The sequence below is a fragment of the Camarhynchus parvulus genome, chromosome 4 (genome assembly GCF_901933205.1).
Source record: "Camarhynchus parvulus chromosome 4, STF_HiC, whole genome shotgun sequence".
NCBI classification, from domain to species: domain Eukaryota; kingdom Metazoa; phylum Chordata; class Aves; order Passeriformes; family Thraupidae; genus Camarhynchus; species Camarhynchus parvulus.
The window spans coordinates 57,246,906-57,267,421 of NC_044574.1; the positions used below are offsets into that span (position 1 = coordinate 57,246,906).

Consider the following 20,516-nt stretch of genomic DNA (forward strand, 5'->3'; position numbering starts at 1 on the left):
CTTGTTTATCAGGCAGCCAGCCTCCTTTTGTTCCCTTTCAAGCTTTGCCTTTTTTAATCTCAATTCATGCACATAAGGTTGCACCATCTATAATTCTCTTACCCACAGTCATCACTCTGTGTAGATCATATTTGCTAAAATATGCACAATTTCAGTTTTAGTAATGGAACACCCCTCTGTTAGCCTTTTGTCATGCTTAAAATTGCTAATTCCTTCCTACCCTTTGTTTTACTGTCTCTTAGTGAATTTCTAATTTGCCATAGTACATCACATTGCTTAATTTATTTGGCAGCTTCTCTGTGAGAAGCTTTGCCAAAGGCTTTTTTTATAGACCAAATAAATTTCAACTGATTTTAAAGTACATGATTTTCCTGACATGCTCAAAACATCTTAGTAGAGGAACACATTATTTTCTTTTACAGAAACCACATGTCTCTATCGTATCACATCATTTGTATCAATGTGGTGCTTTTTCTGTTACTTTTGTTGTTTTGTTCTGGTGGGTTTTTTTTGGTTTCTTTTTTTTTTTTTTTTTTTTTGGTGGACATTGTAACTTTTCTGGTATCATAAACCACTTCTTAAGTCATCTTTCCATACTTAAAAGCAACATCCCTGCTGAATTACCAGCCATACAGATGTACCACAGTTACAAATACATCTGATCTCACCCAACAGGGTAAAACAGGAGTAGGAGTGAGGAAAAGGGTGACACAGGCACATCCTGCAATTTTGTGGTTCTGCTGAGGTTGATCTTTTTCCTTCCCCTTCCCTAAAGCCGGGTAATGCTTTACACAGACTCTACTTTCTGGTTATAAGACACAGGCATTCGTGTTTCTTTTGTGCGATTATTTTAAAAATTGAGTACACTTTCCATTTTAACATCTAGCATGTGCCCTCTGCTTTTTCATTTCACGCTCTTTTCCAACAAATTCCCTCATTTTAAAAATATTGCCTTTTCAAAAGTTTAGTGCTGTGTTGCTAGTTCTGATCTGATCCTTCCCCTCAAGAGATATGTTATTTATATAGTATTTTCTTTTTTAAAGTATTTCCTTGCTTTGCTTGAAAACAAGGGGGGAAGAAGGCCTCTCTGCAGTGCTGGACTGGATTAGGTGTTAAAAAAATATTTTTAAAAAGATTTAAGGTCCTGTCTTATCCTTGTCTCATATGCAAAAAGTGAGATTAAAAGGGAGATACCTCAAGTCATTTGTGGTGCCTGTCTGAGACTCTGGGCATAGATTTTACGTGTTGAAAAGCTGTGCAAGTTTGCATTAGCTCCCCTCACTGCTGGGGAGGTCATGGAACCACAGGTGCCTCTGAGGTCTCTTCAAGTTTAACTTAAAAATAAACAAAACCCCCTCCCATAAGACATATTCAACCTCCCTCTCCCAAGAGGTGAAGATGCTTTGAAAAGAACCAGTCCTATACTTCACCAAAATGGATAATGGATTAGGAAAGCTTATACAGTTATCTGACACTAGCTGAGGAAGAAAGAAGAAAAAGCAAATCAGCAAGGGGAACTGAATACCTGGCCCCATTCCTCAGGACCTTTCCTGATTCCCGCTGTGATATCATTAATAGGCTCCCTAACTGCAAGGCTGACTATAACCCTCTTTGTATCAGACAAGAACATCAATCTGGATCTCACTGAGATGGCTGCTCTTCACAAGCAGGAAAATCCTGTGGTTGAGCATCACATGACCTGCCTACCACTGCACTGAACCTTCCTGCTAAGCTTCACTTTCCCTTCCCTCATTTTCTAGCAAACCCTCATGTTTCACCACATGTTCACAATGCTGAACTTCTTTTCCACTGCTACAACAGATAGCTCACCCATTCCTGCCTTATGCCTATATAGCAGCTCAAGGAACATTTATAGATATTGTTTTTGGCCATATGCTCCTCTTCCTCACTCCCCCTTCCAAGTGCTCAGCTAATATCCTGTTGCTTTCTTGGAACATATCTGTATGATCTCACAGCCTATCTGTCCACCAATTGCTGAGGAAGATATGTGCGTGATCCAAAGGCATCAATTGGCCAAAGTCTGACTGATGCTTGTGGTATTGCTCTGAGGAAAATGTAATCCCTACCAGGAAAAGCAGAAAAGCCTGGCTACATCTTGCTGAATTATACCACAACTTTCCATTGCTTTCTGCAGAAGAAGTACATAGGATACTGTCTCAAGAAGAAAACATATTCCAACTGAACATATATTTTGAAAAACAGAGAGAAGGACTCAAGAATAATTTTTGCTGCCTGCTTGGACAAGACATCTCTCTCAGTTACCCCTTCATTTTGTCCAGCTTAATCTTCAGTTCACTGCTCTCAGCATCCCTGGAAACCATGCTGTGATACCAGAATCAGCTCCCCCCAGATTACTGGGAACAAGAGCCCAAACTTGTGGTTATGCATGCACTACAATCTGCCTCCAAAAAAACCTAATAAAATTCTGCACTGCATCTATTTTTGGATTTTTATAAGGTGCCTATCACTGTGGAGTCTAAACACAATATAACAATTATAGTTAAAACTCTGTGTCTTAAAAGGCAGGCTACTCAGCCCCCCTTGTTTTTTGTCTGTCTGTGTGGAAACTTTCCTTCTGTTTCCCTTCTTGCTCCTTTCACTTCCTTGCCTCCAGTTGTGAGCTGGCCCTGGCAAAGTGCCCTTAGTGGAAGAAAGCTTCATCCATGTGGTGGGTATCCATGGATGGGATCCATGCAGATCTGAATATGGGTCAGGGCTGGAACCATTCCAGCTCTCTATTAAGATTTTCTCTGTAGCAGGGGACAGGACACCAAAAATGTTGGCAATGTTGAGTTCTGGGTCAGTCACTTAGACATGTTACAATTACACAGTGTGTATATATGTGTATATATATATATATATATATATATATAATATAGTTATGGGTCATTAGCCTAAGGACACAGTAAGGAAGGCCCATATGGATACACACAGACCACTCACGGAAATGAAATCTCTAAATAACCCCAGTTTCAGTGGAGAATGCCTACAAGAACCTAGAAAAAAAATAAGGCGGTTCAAGCTCATGGCTATGTTGCCTAGGAGGACACAAAAGCAAAATAATCAGATCTTGAGGACTGCAGCTGAACAAAACACATTTTGCCTCTTATCAATAGAGAAAAAACCCATGAAAACCAAAGAGCAGCATGAGCAAAGATTTTAAAGTGCTTTACCTGCCCCTGGAAAAAAGCTTGGTTTGTTACAGCATCCTGGAATAAAAGTTGACTTGTAATGAATGACAAACACCGGTCCAGTACCTTAGTTCTGAGTAGCCTTTCTGGGTTTGAAAAATCTGTCTTCACCTGTAGGTACAGCTGACACATGGGGAGAAATAGGTGGAGAAGCAGAAGCAGCTTTACCTTCATGGGCTGCCTGCCAGAAAGGAGACAAGGCCAGGTAGCTCCCAAAGGATACTAAGGCAATAAGAAAACCAACACACCCAGCTGGTATAACCAGAACACTGCACCCTAAGGAGCTCCCAGCTGTACTGTACCATTTCTGGTGTGTGTTCAGTCCATTTTGAATGCTGTTGGCTTATATATGTTCCAGTTTTTATAATATCATATAGATATAGATTTAAAGGCAGCATTGTTTATAATGAGAAAAGAAATCTAATTTTTTTAAACTTTTAATCTTGTTATCAATTTATACTTCAAATTATGTCTGACAAGACTAACATGCCCCTTCCTCATTCACCTGCTTCAATTTTGACGTGATAGAAAATAATTTTATTAATGGCTTAGTCAGTTAAGAAAAGTGTATGAAACTGTTTGAAACTAAGGTAAAATATAATCTCTCAGATTGTTGTGCTTGTGATTCTTTGTACCTATCTGTAAAACCAAAAAACAAATGCAAGCCACCTGGTTTCGTAAGACAATTGCTTTCACCTCAAGTAAGGACAGCTCTGCCTGCAAAGATCCCCAAGTCCATCATGACCTTTATGACTGGACTGCAGTGATGGAGGAGACTTCAGATCAGGCATCCACAGTGAGGCTGAAGGTGGCTGTAATCTCTTGCATTGAGTCAAGCAGACCTGACTCTGACCTCAGGGGCTTCTGACTGAGCATTACCCAGTCACAGTCACAATATCACCAAATAATTAACACTACATGCTACATGATTGTACAAGGAAGTATGTTTTAAGCAGATGCAGGCTCAGTTAATGAAAGCATTAAAGCTGGGAGGGGAGCAGAAAAAGACACAAAGGCCTCAGGAAGCCACCACTTCGAGAATACACAGAGACAGTGAAAAGGTCCCTGATTTTGTCCAACATCCTACCTGTGACCACCTGCAGAACTCACCATGCCAAAAAGGAAGGGATAGATCCTCAACCTTCAAACAACATTTTTTTCCAGTAAGGCCAAAAATACAGAGAACAATTATTTCTGCAGGGAACAATAGGGATGTCTTTTACAAAGCAGGGGACAACAACAGGTCTTTGCCAGGGAGTAGTAAACTTCTAGGTGATGCACACTTCTGTGCAGGTTGTCAACAGCTGACAACAAACAAACAAAACCCCCCACACTTTCTTTCCATGCTGTGTTCCCATCCTATCTATTCACCCTCTACTTAGGTTGGCCATCTGTGCCCTCTAGTCAACATGGAACAGCAAGTCCTAAAAGAGAGAGCCATAAGCACTGAGCTTACTTGATAAGGACTAGCATGATACACTGAGGATGCCTGGGAATAGTGCACTGATTTACAGTAGAAGTGCTAAGGAATGAGACTCCAGACTATAGGGGGATGATTTAAGACCTAGCAACAACTTAAACCATAGTAAGATCTAATGTTGTGACAAGAGGAATTGGAATAATTTACACAGAAGGGAATGGCTTCTTGAGTGTAAGCAAGGCCACACTCTTGTCTGTGAGCTCAGATTCTGCAATAGCACATATGAAACCTGAACAGGCATTTCTGTTCCCCCTCACACCAGTCTGATACCCTGTTACACACATTCATCTAAACCAGACAAAATGGTAACTATAATAAAACATTTCACTATTATTAAAAAACTCAACTGCATTAACAAGAGAAATGTTTTCACTTCAGCTTATCAATCAAAGGGCTAAGAGGACAGGTTCCATTTTAACTTCCTCAAGAATATTCTACAGCTTGCAAGACTCAGCACTTTGTGTTGCACCCATGCAGTAGTTCAGCTAAGCAGACAATCAGTTTCTTCTTTTTTATATCTTTTTCTATATCAACACAGATGTTGCTTCCTTCAGAAGGTCATTTTCAGCTTGAGCCCAAAACTTAGGCTGAGTTAAAAACACATTTTAAACTTGAAAACAAAATATTACAGTATGATCTGTCATTCATTTTGGCTAGGATGATTCACTGCTGAAGTGCCTGCAGTTAAAAGCTACAGCAAGAAAAAAAGTTAAAAACTGCAGGTCTGACCGTAGAAAGTGATGGAGAGATCTCTGCCAGAGCTGGCCAAGTTGGTTTGCCCACTTAGAGTGAGACACTGGCATGCAGGGTTATTATCATGCACTGGCATCCTGGGAGCAGCACTGATAGGATTGTGTGGTGTCACATCCCAACCACCATCCCTGCTTCTGGTGCTTCCAGCTCTGGAACTGAATCAGTCACAGACAGCTTGTGCTGTACCCAATTGACATAACCCAAGGCAGTTTGCACACTGCATAAAATGGAAAGGCAAGCAATGGAATGAAAATTATTTCTTTCTTTTTATGGCCTCTTTAGTTAAATATAGGCATCATTTGTAGTACAACTGGGGAAATTTTGTTCTTGCAAATGCAAATGAAATAGCTTTGTTATACTATCAGTTTTTGACTGATGATTTGAGTATTTTGATTGTGAGTAAAGGTTTCCCTTACCTTCATGTGTGATTTGAGATTGTCCTTGCGTGCACAGCGGAAAGGACAGAGTGGGCACTGGTGGCTCTTCAAACCTGTGTGAATCACCATGTGCCGTTTCCAGTAACTCTTCCTCTTGATAACCAAACCACAGATGGGACACTGGAAAGGTTTTCCCCCTTCTTCTTCTGAGGCTTAGCAGGAAGAAAAAGAGAGGATCCTTTACAGCCACTCGTCAAATACTTTCCCCTTGTAAACATATTCAAGATACCATTTCTCAATGATTTCTCGAGTTTCATCTGTAGAGACATTGGTTAAACAACAACAGGTACCAGAAGTTTCCAGTCCCCCCTGCATATACCTTTTCCCCTGGATCTAGTTATTATCCCTCTGAGAAAGGTCACCATAATTTATAAAGGTTAATGCTCCAAACTTCCTTTCACTAATCAGCAGAGGATGCTCCTCTCTCTCACCTGGGTCCTAATGTTCCTTATAATTGAACTGCACCAAGATGAATGCCTCTCATAATCATCACTTTTCAGCTTCATTTCCTATCAAAGGCTGGTTGTAGCAGAGTATGGGAAATATGCATAACTGTTAAAAAAATGATCCATTTCCACATGTGATGGTTAGCCAGCAGGGAAGCAGGATATAAAGCATGGAAGAACCCACAACTTAACTGGAAAGCATGCTGGTATTGCATGGCTGATATATTTAACACCAGAACTGAAAGACTTTGGAAGTCCTGCTGCTGAAATTGTTTAGTTATGGCTCAAGCAGATACTGCTGCAGCACCAGCCTGATGCCAGGTCATAGGTTTCCTTCTGCTCCTCTAATTGCCAGGGCTTTAAATCTACTGCCTTCCTAAAGGTCTGCACTCTGCTTTACTGCCCAATTCACCTAAATAAAGGATTTGGTGGCTTTGATCAGGAAAATATGGTTAGACTTCCAAGTGCAGAACCATCACAAGGTTGAAGGAGAGAGAAATTCCTTGCTGCTGACTTTGCACAACTAATCCTCCATCCATCCATCCTCTCATAACAATTTCCTTTCATTATTATAAAGGAAGGTCTACTATTACAGTGGAACTGGATGTCCTTTTCCTTACTGTAAAAGACAAGACTGTTTTCAAATATCCAGAGCTCAGCAATGTGCATCTTGCTATTCAAAAATTCTCTCAGACTATTTAATCTCATTGCTGTCACTGATAAGAATCTAGCAAACATCAAATTCCCTTGATGAGGAACTAAGTGATAAAAACCTCCAGAAAGATCTGTCTCGTCCCAAAATACAATTCTTGCAATTAAGTAGGAAACAAACCCACTGTAATTCAACTGATTAGGCAGTCATTATGTAAGTACAGAAAGGGACACAATGTCAAAGCATGTACTCTTGCAAGTTCAGAAATTCTCCTTGTAAAATATTCTATCACACTTAAAATATCAAATTATTCCCCTCTCTGCCTCTCTAAAGAGTAGGCCAAAACCAATGTCATAACTTCTTATGTTTGTTTTAAAATATTTTTACTTTTTTATTCACCAAAGGCAGGAGAAAGACAAACCACAGGAAAAAGACATGGGTGGCATTTTTACCTATCATGGCTTTTCCTTCTATCAAATCTTCTCTTCAACCTCTGGTTATCACCCAGAAGAGAAATGTGTAACAAGATATTACCTGGTTTTGACCCCCTTAAAAATAAATCTGCAATCAAGATGAATCAAGGATGATCTTACAAAATATGCAAACAAGTGGGATGAATGCATGTGACCCCCCCAATAACAGTGACAATTAGTGTTACTCAGGAATTGTGCCAGTGTGCTCCAGAGCTGAACCATGTTAGCTCTATACTACATGAAGATCAAACCAAAAAGAAAATCAGGAGTTTCAGCTTTCCTTCATTTATACTGATGTCTATCTTATAACACAATAGTACTCCAGTGAGGAGAGAATCAGCCAGTGCTTCCCAAAGAAGTTTTGGGAACAAAAATTCCAAGCATCACAGGCATTAAGTTACACCAAATAAGTATTCAGTCAGTAAAAGAAAGGTCTGTCACCCACACTCTTTCAAAACAATCAGAACTTAACAGATATTTCAGGCTTCCTTTTCAACTTCATCCCAAATGTGTCAGCAGTTTATAAAACTGGCAATAGTAACAGATTGATAGAAAAGTTAATCTCCTCTGTACCAATTTACTGTAATAAACATGCAGGTCATGATTAGGTTGACCAAACCTGACATGCTATTTCAGAGGCAACTACACTCTGATAAGCCATGGCTCCAGCTTCTTGCCTGAAATAATTCTGAGCAAATAGCTCAACGTGGTGGACAAAAGAGCAGCAGGCATGCTCTGTTATTAACTTACTCCTCTTTAAATAGCCTCCATCCTTGCTGCTCCTTACTTGCATCTAATTAATCTCACTGTGTATTGATCTCATAACCAAAGCTACACGTTGCTGGTGGGGAAGTGAATCAGATTTGTAACAGCAAAGCAAACTCATCAGTGTAAAAGTTCAGTGTATGAGTGTGGGGGCAAAGACCTCTCAAGCTATACCTACTGGGAAAAGATACTTCTCTCTGGGAACAAGACAAAAAAAGTCTCAAGGAACAACCAGACAGACACAACAAGATAAAGCATTATGTTATTATATACCTTTTTAAAAAAATATTTTAGTGCCATAAGGTTTTCTGAGCAAAAAGAATTGGGAATATGTAACATTTATTTTCATGGCAAATGTACACATTCAGCTTTCAGCTTATGTTACTCCAAGAAGGACTTAATCTAAACTAATGAAAACCTTAGGCCAGGGCCATGCCAAGAATAGTTTGCCACTTTAATTGCCTTGGCAAAACACAGCAATTAAGCATTTATAGAGCACATGTATAACACAGAGCAAAAACTGGTACTGGCTGTTACTCATTGCATCCCTCTTCCTCCTCTTCCAAGGGAGGGATGAGCACTGCTGTCCATCCAATAGCTTCTAACCTAGGAGTGTCGACCAAGAGCTGCACAGGGACACACTGGGCCTCAGGATACCCCTAAACAAAGAGGTTAGGGCAGAAAACCAGCAGGGCAATCACACAGCATGCATGTCAGGCTTCATATGTGTATACTGGCTTGCTACACCTGTGCAGCCAGGCTAGCACTCCTGATAAAATTTAGCCTGATAAAGCTGGAATATACTAAACCCCTTTGTGCATCTCATGAAGATACCTGCCATGCTTCCTTTTCCTCTGCAGCAGAACACTGACGACACCTGAAGCCATATGTTCCACCAGAAATTTGAATCCGTGATGTGAACTTTTTATAGAAAGAGATGAAAGAAATTATTTTTCCTTATTTTGAAGATGGATCATTTAAATTCCCCTGCATGGCTTGCCAGCTGTTTAAAGCTTTTGTTACCCAGACAGTTTCTTCTTCTTCCCTATAACCCTGATTCCTTGACTGTCAACAGCTGGAACTGATGGAGGAAAGTCAGATGTGTAAAATGCTTCTTGTTGAGCAAATTAGAGAAATGCAGTTTAGTTGGATTTTTTTGTTAACAACAAAGGATTGTAAAAAAATTTTAATGAAAAGTGGCAACACAATAATATACTCTGGTAAATTAGGACAGGATAGTAAGCGATTACACAAAAGTCCATTTGTGACAAAGACAGCAGGAGGGAGAATTCTCCCTTGTCCAATATTTCAAAAGCATTAGTTTTGTACATGCTCACTGATATTGTGAGCTCCCTCACAGGGATCCTTTGATCTTCTCCATTAAATATTTTTGTGGACACATTCTAAACCTGGTAAGGAGGAAAATACTATTGTATGGAATGAAAGGGGGAAAAAATGTACCTAACTGTACACTCACACCTTTAAAATAGGGAAACATTTGTGACAGCTTGGTCACAAAGTGGTACTTCAAAAAGCTTTTCTATTGTTCACCTAAAGTATCTATTTCTTATTTTCATAAGACATGGAATCAAACCAAATCCAGACCCACTGAAGAGATGTTATATAAGCCTATAGCAAAACAAATACATTCTATTTAGTGGTTCAAATTATATCCATACCTGTACTGGTGGGTTTGGATGCTCTTCCCTTCGGGACCGGTAGTAACAGTAATTCCAAAGACTGCGGTGGAGTTGCTTTCTCTTGTTTCATCTCTGAAAGCTGCAGAGGATCCTCAGGAACCAGTGATTTCTTCTTCTCAGCCAGGAGGGTTCCTGCAGCCCTTGCAGCAACCTCCTTGAGAAGGGCAGCTGAAGAGGTCATGGAAGCCAGGGAAAGGAAAGAGCTGGCTGGAGGCGGGTGCTCCTGCCCAGGAGTCATGCTTCTCTCACTCACTTTCTTAGATAAAGCTGCTAACGTGGAGCTGGCTGACTGAGAGCTAAAGGGTGAGGAAAAGGACTCGAATCGTATCGTGTCCTCAGTCCTGGAAAAAGATTTGTCCTGCAGAACAGCATTGGCTGCAGCTTTCAGCTTCAGGATAGCTGAATCAGGGGACAAACCACAGGTGGTGGTTGAGTTTGGCAACCACTTACCTTGATTCCATATAAAGTGACTGCCTGCATTGTATTGGTCACTTTGTTCCTGTTTCTCAGCAAGCTTTCTGGCAAGCACACTTAGCTGCTGGGCATGGTGAGCAGGTGGAGAGAAGGAGATGTTTGAGCCAAGATTTGCGGGGGACTCGACTCTGCCATTGACTGTAACAGCAGCATCCAGCTTGAGGGAGCCAGCCTCCAGGAGCCGCCGCAGGTTACTGCTCAGTGGCTTGTTTGGACCAGGAGGTTCCTCTTCACCCAGAGAGGACACATCTGGAGAAAGGTGCTCCTTGCTCTGCAGCGTGTCTCTTAGTGCCTCATTTTCAATGGACCCCAGCTCTGCTGCGTTGCTGCTCGGCGTTGCACTTCCCAAAGAGGTATCGGGGGAGGTGGACTGCTCTTGAATCCTGTCCTCAAGAGACAACTTAAAGTTCTCCTGGACTTCTCCATATGATGCTTCTGAAGGAGTTTCTGAAGAATTCCCAAACCAGCGTTCTTCTTCACTGAGCTCACCTTCCACTTCTTCCTGTCTGGTACCATCTGTGTTGAACCATGAACAACAGCATTATTCCCAAATCTGTGTAAAGCAGTTTCTTAGCACGAAGCATGCCTGACCTCTGCATGACCCTCCTGAACAGTCCCTTAGCACACCCCCTAAAATGCACAGGCTTGGAATCAGCCTGGATTCAGTGACCAGAAAAAAGACCTTTTCAAAATGAATAAATCTTTCTTAGAAGCCAAAATGATGACAAACCTGTCATCTTTCAGTCTGCATAACTAAAATGGCTAAAACTGCAACAATACATATAAACATAATATATATTAGTATATTGCAAACAATTCTTTATTGGCATAGTCTGTACATCCTGCCAAATATTATGAACTCTCTGGTATAAGGCAGGGATTCAACAGATCAGAAATTACTGGATACTTCTGTATTTGTACAGCCAGCACAGGTGTGCCTTCAAAGGCAGATCAGGTGTGTAGCTACTCAAATCTCAGACCAATCCTGCAGTGACCCCTATCTAAAATAAAATAAAATCAAATTGTACTAATAATTTACAATTCATTCCTGAATAGCTGCAATGACTAACATGTGAATGCAGACTAAAACGCTAATCTCTCCTACTGCTTGGGAAAGGAGTATCATGCACACAGTGTTGTCATATACAGACTCTAATTGCTCTTCTTCATTTGTCACTGTTTAATAAAGTTCTAAAGATCATCCTAAACTGAACTTAGTTTAGCTGAAAAGAAAAAAAAGGAAAAGTGTTGGTTCCCCAGCAGTTATGTTACATTTTCTCCTTTCTGGTAACTGCAGAACACCTGAGTCTCTCCTGAGATCTGGCAGTGTTTAAAGTACTGTGACCCTGGATTGCTCCTCTTCCTGACAGGTATTCAAAGTCATACAGATGTGACCAAGACTTTTTTTTTGGCAGATCTTCCTGCCCAATCAGAACACCATAAAGAACAACAGAAATGCTAGAATTAAATTCTTATTAATTTCTCTTGCCAGACACATCTCACATTTCTTGCTTTTAGACACAACGTCCCAAGCTGCACAAGCATCTTTGTAATCACACGACAGCAAGACAAAAGTATTTAATATAACCCTCCACTGACATTCTGGAAATAAGCCTGCATGATATGCATTGTGTCTGTGCTCATGTATTATTCCCAGATTCCCAATTTAATTCCAGCAAATTACAAAACTTGGAGAGAAGTTAATGAATAAAACTTAGATTTCTACTATTGCTTTGATCCAAAGAATTTAAGGAGGAAAACCTCAGACAAATGTATCATGATTATTGAGATACAAATGTACACTCTGAAAGCAAAGTCTTTAGAGTTTTTTATGTTATATAGAATATGAGGCACAGTCTCTCACAATAAGTTTCTTTTATTCAAAACCCTTTGGAAAAACATCACCAATATTTTAGAAGCTGGCAATAAACTCAGTTACCTTAGGTTTGTAATTCAAGCAGAAGAGGGTTAGTATATTCCCTTTTCAAAACAAGCAAAAGCCAAACAAACAGCCAAGCTCCTAGCTAGAATTATTTTGGTATTGTCAAAGTTAACAACACAGGCTCAGCAATAACATGTGCATAAAGGCCAAGTACCATGCACATTCAAATAAAGGAGAGAGATGCTAATCAGTTGAACCAGCACTTATGTAGGTTAAAGGAGAACTGAATGTATTCCCTCTTCACCCCATGAACATTAAAAAAGTAACTTGAGCATGTCTGTACAGCTGGGTGCACTCACATGAGAGATCCATTCACTCATCCCAGATGCAAACAAGTTTGGAAGCCAAAAAAGCATCTTACTGGCACTTTGTCTGAACTCGTACACCAAGTGCAGGGCACATCCTCTGGGACACAGCCTGGAGCTCACCCCACTACACAGCTCTGGAGCCAGAGCCAGCCTGTTCCCTACCACTCATCTGTCTGGTGAAACAATCTCTCCTCTCCCCTGCAAACCCTACTCTCTCTGGCTCTGTACTTCCCATCCATTCATAGGGAGAATTGCATTTCCCTTCACCCAGAAAGGCACTCAAACATTACAGTCTGAGGCGTATTTAAGTGTAAATGGATCTAAGAAGAAATGGAGTTTTATTTTAGAGAAATCTACAGCTTACTAACCCCCCAAACTTCTCTGTTCCATGCCATGTACCTCAATTTCTTTCTTTTTCCAGACATGCACATTCCCCATTGGTCTTGCCTACACAAAAGGGCAGCCACCACCATGTTATTGACAGGGAGCAGCAGGAGAGCAGGATTCTTCATTTAAAGGCTTGCTCTCAAGCTCAGGATTTCCCTCCTCTTTAGGTAACACACTGAGAGCTCCCTCTCCTGTTGCTAATCTACCTGTGACCACTCAAGGCCTCTCAAAGCTCCATGCAGTTTCTATAATAAAGGGCGAATTTTCTCTCCAGTCTCACTATCCCAAAAGCCAGCACAATACTTTTTTTTTCCACCAGTGCAGTTTCTTTCTGTAGCCAGAAATCAGACCTCTAACTGCTGACACTGTTCTAATTTTCCTCTTCTCAGTAATTCCCAGTTGCTGCAGCATCAAGCCCACTGTATTTGAAGGCTGTAAGGTTAATGCTGAAAAAGCCAGCATCAGTGTCTTATCACGAGCTCAGTCAAGCCTCCCTTTAAACACCAGTGAATTGGTTTAGGAGCAGAACAGTGAAGCCTGGAAACTTCATTGCTAAGCAAAGTTGCCTTTCAAGGCCTTTAGGGCAGAATTTTAATTCACATTAACTTGTGAGCCTGTGAGTTTGAACAAGCTTGAGCACTCCAGGAGAAATCAACCCAACGACTTCTTTATGATTTCAAATTATATAAAAGCTTTCCTCAGAACCCAGGGGGTTCATGGGTCACCCAGACCAGGTTTGTCTGAAGCAGGACCCAACGTCCACATGTCTGTCAAGAAATTTCAGCTGTATTTCACATCTGTGGCAGAAATCTGCATGACATGTTTTTCCCTTCTGTCACAACACAGTTATGGAGCTGTTCTCATCATGATTCAAGACTCAAGACCTGTCATTACTGCTTCTTCCTGATTTTCAGAGCAATTCTGAAACTGCTTCCCAAGCCCTTTGCCACTGGCAGATGCCAGTTGGGAATTACAGACAGGGACTATCACATTGCACACCACCCAGGAGCCTCAAAAAAATATTTTCCACTCCTGTCAGCAATGACAAAAGACACCAAAGTACTGCTGGGTGACTGCTGCCACTGCTGTATCCCATGTATCCATCTCTGGCAAAGCCACAAATGTGTGCAGAAAGCACTGTTTGAAGAAGTGCCAGTTTCCCTCGCTCGCCAACTCATCTGCTTGCTTTCAGATACAGAGAAGTTCATTTTCCTCTTCAAGAGATCAGTTTGACAGACAAATCTTATTGATCCCAAAGTGTGTTATTTCACTTTGTGACCATCTGCCCTTTTATTTAGAGTGCTGATTAGAATCTGACCCTGGTACCAATAGAAATGTAAATATTAACTTGCTCAAACTACTTATATCTGAAAACTGAAAAAGAACAAACATGTTTGTTGATTTATACACTGAGTCACCCAGTTCAAATGCTGGAAACTTTAACTGTACCCACTGCAATGTACACATGCCATTCCAGAAGGTGGCAAGTGTGAGATGATCCACAGCTTTGCTTTGTAGGACTTGGAGGGGAGAAGTATCAATGCAGTGAGTTGGATCTCCAGGGAAGGGAAGAGCCTCAAAGTTGTGTTACTGAGCAACAGACATGGGCAGCAAAAACATGATGGAAAGAACACCATTTGAAACACTAGAAACACTAGAAATTATCTGAGAGGCTACAGCTAAGGAACTCACCCCAGAGAATGATTTTTCATGCTAAGCAGGACAAAATTCTACTTTAATCATTCACTGAAATGAGTAAATCACAGAACTTCAATATAGAAATCCATATGCTGCAGTGATAGGAAACATACGGAAATTGTAATGATGGGATTACAGAATGAAAATTAAAGCAAATGCAAAAGTAGGTAGAAGTAAAATAATTTCAAAAAATGCATACAGGAAAATTGCTCATGAGATAAATTAATCAAAATTGCCCTTCTTTTCAGCACTTACATTTCAAGGAAAAACTGGGAATCTACAGAACCAAGATTTAAAGATATAGGAGAGCCAAACCTCATCTTTATTATCTTGATATCAATTACCCTGATTTGCATAAGGATTTCAGACATGATCATTCAAGTTTGTGTCAATCTAATAAAGTTACAATGACATTTGTTGTCATTTGACACCCAGATCATCTTCCTAATTTGCTGCCCCAACAACTCTACCATTTCATCTCTAGCACCTACCATAAACCATCCTTTAGATTATTTTACACTGAACCCTGTACCTAGGCCTACTGAAAGAGCTGGGATTAAGTGATAGCTTTACACCAGGGAACTGAGGAGCTCTGCAAAGACACCTAAAGAATTTAAAAGAAGGCATTAAACTTAAATGAAGCAGGAAGCCATCCAAGAGGAGTGCTGCGGAAACACTGACTGGCTCGGTTGAGCAATCAGTTTAAGGCCAAGTAAATAGGCAGATGCATCAAAAATAAGGCAGAGACAATACCTGAGCAAGCTAGGATTTAGCCTTGGCTGACTTTTACCAGTGACAGCAAGGAAAGTGGAATGAGCAAAGAGAAGAAATAGTTGACAACTAAGAAGGCAAGGATAACTGTAAAGGATTTAACCAGTCATGGACAAGGCAGTGAACTGGAATGCTCATATCCAGCCTCCAGGATGGGTTCTCTTGTTCTAGTCCTTCCTGATTGTTTTCTTAGAACCCTCAAAAGAGGACTAGGGAATCAGGCCACAGGGCAGCATTCACTGTCCTGGCAGTCCCTGGGTTACAGCAGTTCAGGATACCCTCTCGTGCTGTAACCCAGGTTCCATCATGACTTGTCATCACCATCATATCCAAACAAGACATGTTTGCCCATCACAATGGTGGCTGTTAATTCAAGATGAGTACAGGCTCTCCTTGTCCCCATCTTACCTCTGCAGACCAGATAATATGGAGGAGAAAAGAATGAAGGAGCTAAAGACCAAATACAATGGATACCTTTAAGTGAACTAGGTAAACTGTGTAGGCACATCACTTTAGCAAGGGTAAAGAATAATTGCAAGAGACCACTTGCTAATATCACATCACTTTCTAATCCACATTTTCTCTGAGTGTCAGCTTCACATAAGCCGTTGCTTATTTCACAGTCAGGTACTACACAAATCACAAGGCACAGACCTAAAAATGACAGTCATATCTAGAAAGCCTATTCTGTGGTATCCTATATAAATTGCTCAGTCTAGCTGCCTGCCTACAAACTACCCTCTTGGCATTCAGGCTGATTTTTAAGTATTTCAAATTAAATAAATTTTAAAAAAAAGGGTGAATGTAATATCTTTGGGCTGAACAACTTTTATGGGTTCCCCACCAAACCGTGCAGATGTGTGTGCTGTAAAGCAACCTCCAAGAAGTGGGGCACACTGTGCACCCACACCCCACAGTTTCTACCTCCAGAAAGCATTTACAGACCCATCTGATGAGGCTGTATACCCAGAGCAGCAGCTATGTTGATTTTCCCATAGGGATGCTTCCTAGGAGATCATGATTTTAATAAAACCACAAAGGCCTGCTTTAACTCCTTTTAATGTACCTACAGCAGCAAATAAGACTTAAAAGTCACAGTTGCATAAATAGTCATGTGCTGGAGTGGCCTTGGTCCCCCATTTTCCCTTCATGATTTCTGTGACCTATAATAGGTAAGCAGCACAGGAAGTCACCTCCTCTTTGAATGGAATTTCTGGCTCTCTCCTTATCAACGGGATGATTATTCAACTCTTGACCTCCTCACAAAATGGTTTAGTAGCGTTGCCGGTGCTTGAACCAAATTTCTCTACTGCAGGCTGACCTAAAGAGAGCAGCACAGCTGCAAGAAGGATCTGCCAAAAAGCCACAGCTCTTCTGTTCTGTCCTTCTCCCCTGTGTTTAGGTTATGTGAAAATACTCACACAATTAGACAGGGAAAGAAGCCCTAGGTAGGACTCTCTATTTCATCTCCACATCTTCCAAGATAATGATTTTCCTAACTGGAGGGAAGGAGGAAAGGGGAAAAGGAAGGCACAGCTTTTAAAGACAGGGCATACATTCCCTACTTTTATCCCTAGCTTAAAGTGACTTTGAAAAAAATCAACATACAAGGAAACCCCAGAATATTCACCTAACAATTTCTCTAGTACTATTTTTTTGAAAAAGAGCTCAGAGCCAAAAAAGATTAGAGAATGTTAGTAATTTTGCAGTAATTAGAACTCTTCAAGATGCTTTGCCTATACACACAAACAACTGAATGTGCCCAAATATTGTAATATTGGGCACATTCAGGTTTGCAAACTGCTAGACAGCCATAGATTGTCAAAATGCATATACAATATCTCAGTTTCCTCTCAAAGGCAGAATCCAGGTGTGATGGACTCTCCCAAAAAAGGGAATCAGGACAAATTACTGAAAAAACTTGTCACGGACGACATAAAACTGTCTTTATTTCCTGTCCCTCAGAGGAGAGAGAAGTTGTGGTAGATGGGAAACAGAGGCAGCAGCCTTCTATTTTCAGCCAAAAGCTCCAGAATAATTGTGCCAAATGTGTTTCACCAACTGCCAAACAGATCCATCTTTTACTAGCGAGCATCCATGGAAGGGGACAGAAACACATGGATTTTCTCCTGAGAAGAGCTGTCACTACTTGTTGAAGGTTCTATGGGATGGTTGACAGACCACAAGATAGGACCTTACAAAGACAAGTCTAATCTCCCCCAAAAGCAAGTTCAAAAGAGAACTCCTAGAATGACGGATGTTTGACATCTTGCCTCCAAGAAAGAGTAGCTATTCTTCTGTTCTTGGCAGGAGGTTATAGTGAGTAGCTGTGGGATTAGTGCGTGAGGAGGGTTACTTCCACTGGGACACAGATGTTAAAAGCTACAAAGAAACAGTCATCACCTTACAGTGCAGTGAGGTGACAAAAGCTCAATGCCAACAGAAGTGGTGATCCTGCGCCCTCCCTTAGACTTGCTCTGTTCTTTGACTGCTTCATGAGCCAATTTCAGCCCACCAGTTTGGCAGAAAACCACTCATTCTGCCAAGAAACCAAAGAAAAATTGATGCAAAGGAGACAGGAATGAGAAAACAAGTGGAATCAATGATCTGAGCCACCTATCTGCTCTAGTCTTGTGGGGTACAAAGTACATCATGACCTGTCAGTGGAAAACCAACTGAGGATTCTCTGTCCCATCCCAAACCTCCACAACACACCACACCTCTCAGGGAAGAGCTGGCCTCTGCAGTCAGGATGGGCACAGCAGTCAGTATCATGCACACTTCTTCAGAAGCCTAATCTGGGACATCTGTAGCTGGCTTGACCCCCATACACTCTGATCCTAATTAAAAAACCCTCTTCTATAAAACTGGTAGGCAGCATCTTTCTGAGAGAAGAAGAGTTCTAAAGACCCAGAAACAGTCTCTATCTTAACAGTCAGGCACAGTAGTCAGCAACCATGAAAGCAGGAGGGCAAAGCAGTATGTCTTATAAAGTAATCAATAACAACATATTACATATTGTACAATATGTACATTACATGTTACATATAAATAACACACACGTATAATAATGCATGATGATATTTGATACTTGCTTACTATATATGTACAATATTTGCTTACTATAATTTAGACTTAGTTGATCCTAGCTGGATTCTGCCAGTATTTCAGGCCCAGTGAGCTGAAGAACATGAGATGTGCATGTGAAACAGAACAAAATACGCACAGCCTTAGAGGAGGGGAATGTTTTTGAAGAGAGGTGTACCACAAAATAACAGCCTGCACAAAAAGCTGCCATCAGCTGACTTGATCCAACTTGATCACCAGGGAGGTGATCCTGACTTCTCTACTCAGCCCTGGTGAGGCATATCTGGAAGGCTGTGTCCAGTTCTGGGCTCCTCAGTACAAGAGAGACATGGGGCTCTGGCCCAGCTACAAAGACATTTAAGGGACTGGAGCAATCCTTCTTACAAGAACTGGCTAAGAAACTTGAGCCCACTCAGCCTTGAGTAGAGACACCTGAGAAGGGACCATCAGTGTATAAAAGTATCCAAAGGAGAGGGGGGTGTCAAGAGGATGGACCAGGCTCTGCTCAGTGGTGCTGGGCAATACGACAAGAGGCAACAGCAGAAACTGATGCACAGGAAGTTCCACCTGGATACGAGGAAGAACTTCTTTACTGTGCAGTGACCACACACTGGAGCTGATAGCCCAGAGAGGCTGTGGAGTCTCCCCTGCTGGAGATATTCAAGAACCATCTGTACACAATCCAGTGCCATCCTGTGCTCTGGGATGACCCTGCTTGGGCAGGGAGGTTGGAACAGATGACCCATTGTGGTCCCTTCCAACCTGACCCATTCTGTGGTCCTGTGATCAACACACAGGATAACTGGAGAGAAGGTATACAAAGACAGTTGATTTTTATGATGGAGATTTTCAGAAGAAACAAATATTTCTGAGGTCAGCTTATGCTGCAAAGGCTGCCTAGTAGCCCCAAGACAGGTTCATAAAACACATGAAGTGTCAGTAAAACAATAGAAAATCATGTTCCTTGCAAAACCTATTTTATGTTACCAATGTGCTGGCAACAGTTTTATGGAGGCTGAGCAAAATACCACAGCCAGACTTACTGAAAGTTTCTTCCACAGGCCCTTACAACCATCCTATAATAACCTGTAGTTGAGGCTGGGCACACATTTCATAGAGCACAAGATACTGATCAGACTGACTTAGACACTACAGGAATATGGCCAACCTAAAACCTGGAGTTGGTACATTAACATATCAAAGGAATACACCTCTTCTTCCTGATGTAAACAGAGAAGATGATAAATCATTTCCCATAAAACCAAACAATTTTTAGGCAGCAACTTCTGAGCCAGATTGAAGTTCCTTATCAGGAATTTCAGGATTCCCTGTGTCTTTTAAAACCAGCTATGATATCAGGTTTTGACTCTGATAGATTATTATAAAGTAGAGGAAAAACTGTATGAACAGGAGTTCCACTGTTATTCCCACAGCCCTGCTGGAAATGGGAAACAGTATTAACAATCTGTGGTGGTTCAAATGGTTCATGTGCAAGTCTATCCAGAGAGATTCCCTGCACCTGGAATGGCAGTGTATCCTTGACATCAGTGAACACTCGCCACCTACACATAAAGTTCAGCACAGCAATTACAAATTCTACCTTTTGTTAGTTATAAAGAAGCTTTTAAACTCCTTAAAATTGTTTCTAGTTTGCCAAAATTTACTTTGATTGCTCATTTGTTTTGCTCTAGAAAGATGTCTAACTCAATAGGATGCTGCAGTGAGAAAATATCAACTATCAAATGATAATAGGGATGCTGGCACCTCCAAAATAAGAAGAGCTAAAGATTATTCTCAAGACTTCTCTTATCTTTAGCATACAGAGACAAGACCTGTCATGTCAGCCTACCTCATAAAGGAAGGGAAATATTCCAACATTTCATAACATGGGCCTTCAATGAAAATGAAACCTCAAACAATTCTAGCAAACA

General features: G+C 41.0%; 1 protein-coding gene across 1 annotated transcript in view; it reads right to left on the reverse strand.

Annotated features, from left to right (window-relative positions):
• The window catches only part of ZNF827 (zinc finger protein 827), a 100,784-nt gene that overhangs the window by 65,696 nt on the left and 14,572 nt on the right, over nt 1-20,516 (reverse strand). The window contains exons 2-3 of the mRNA XM_030948364.1: nt 9,898-10,908; nt 5,862-6,034 (exon numbers count right to left, since the gene is read on the reverse strand). Of these exons, the coding sequence (XP_030804224.1) occupies nt 5,862-6,034; nt 9,898-10,908 (1,184 nt within the window). The remainder of the gene's footprint in view (nt 1-5,861; nt 6,035-9,897; nt 10,909-20,516) is intronic.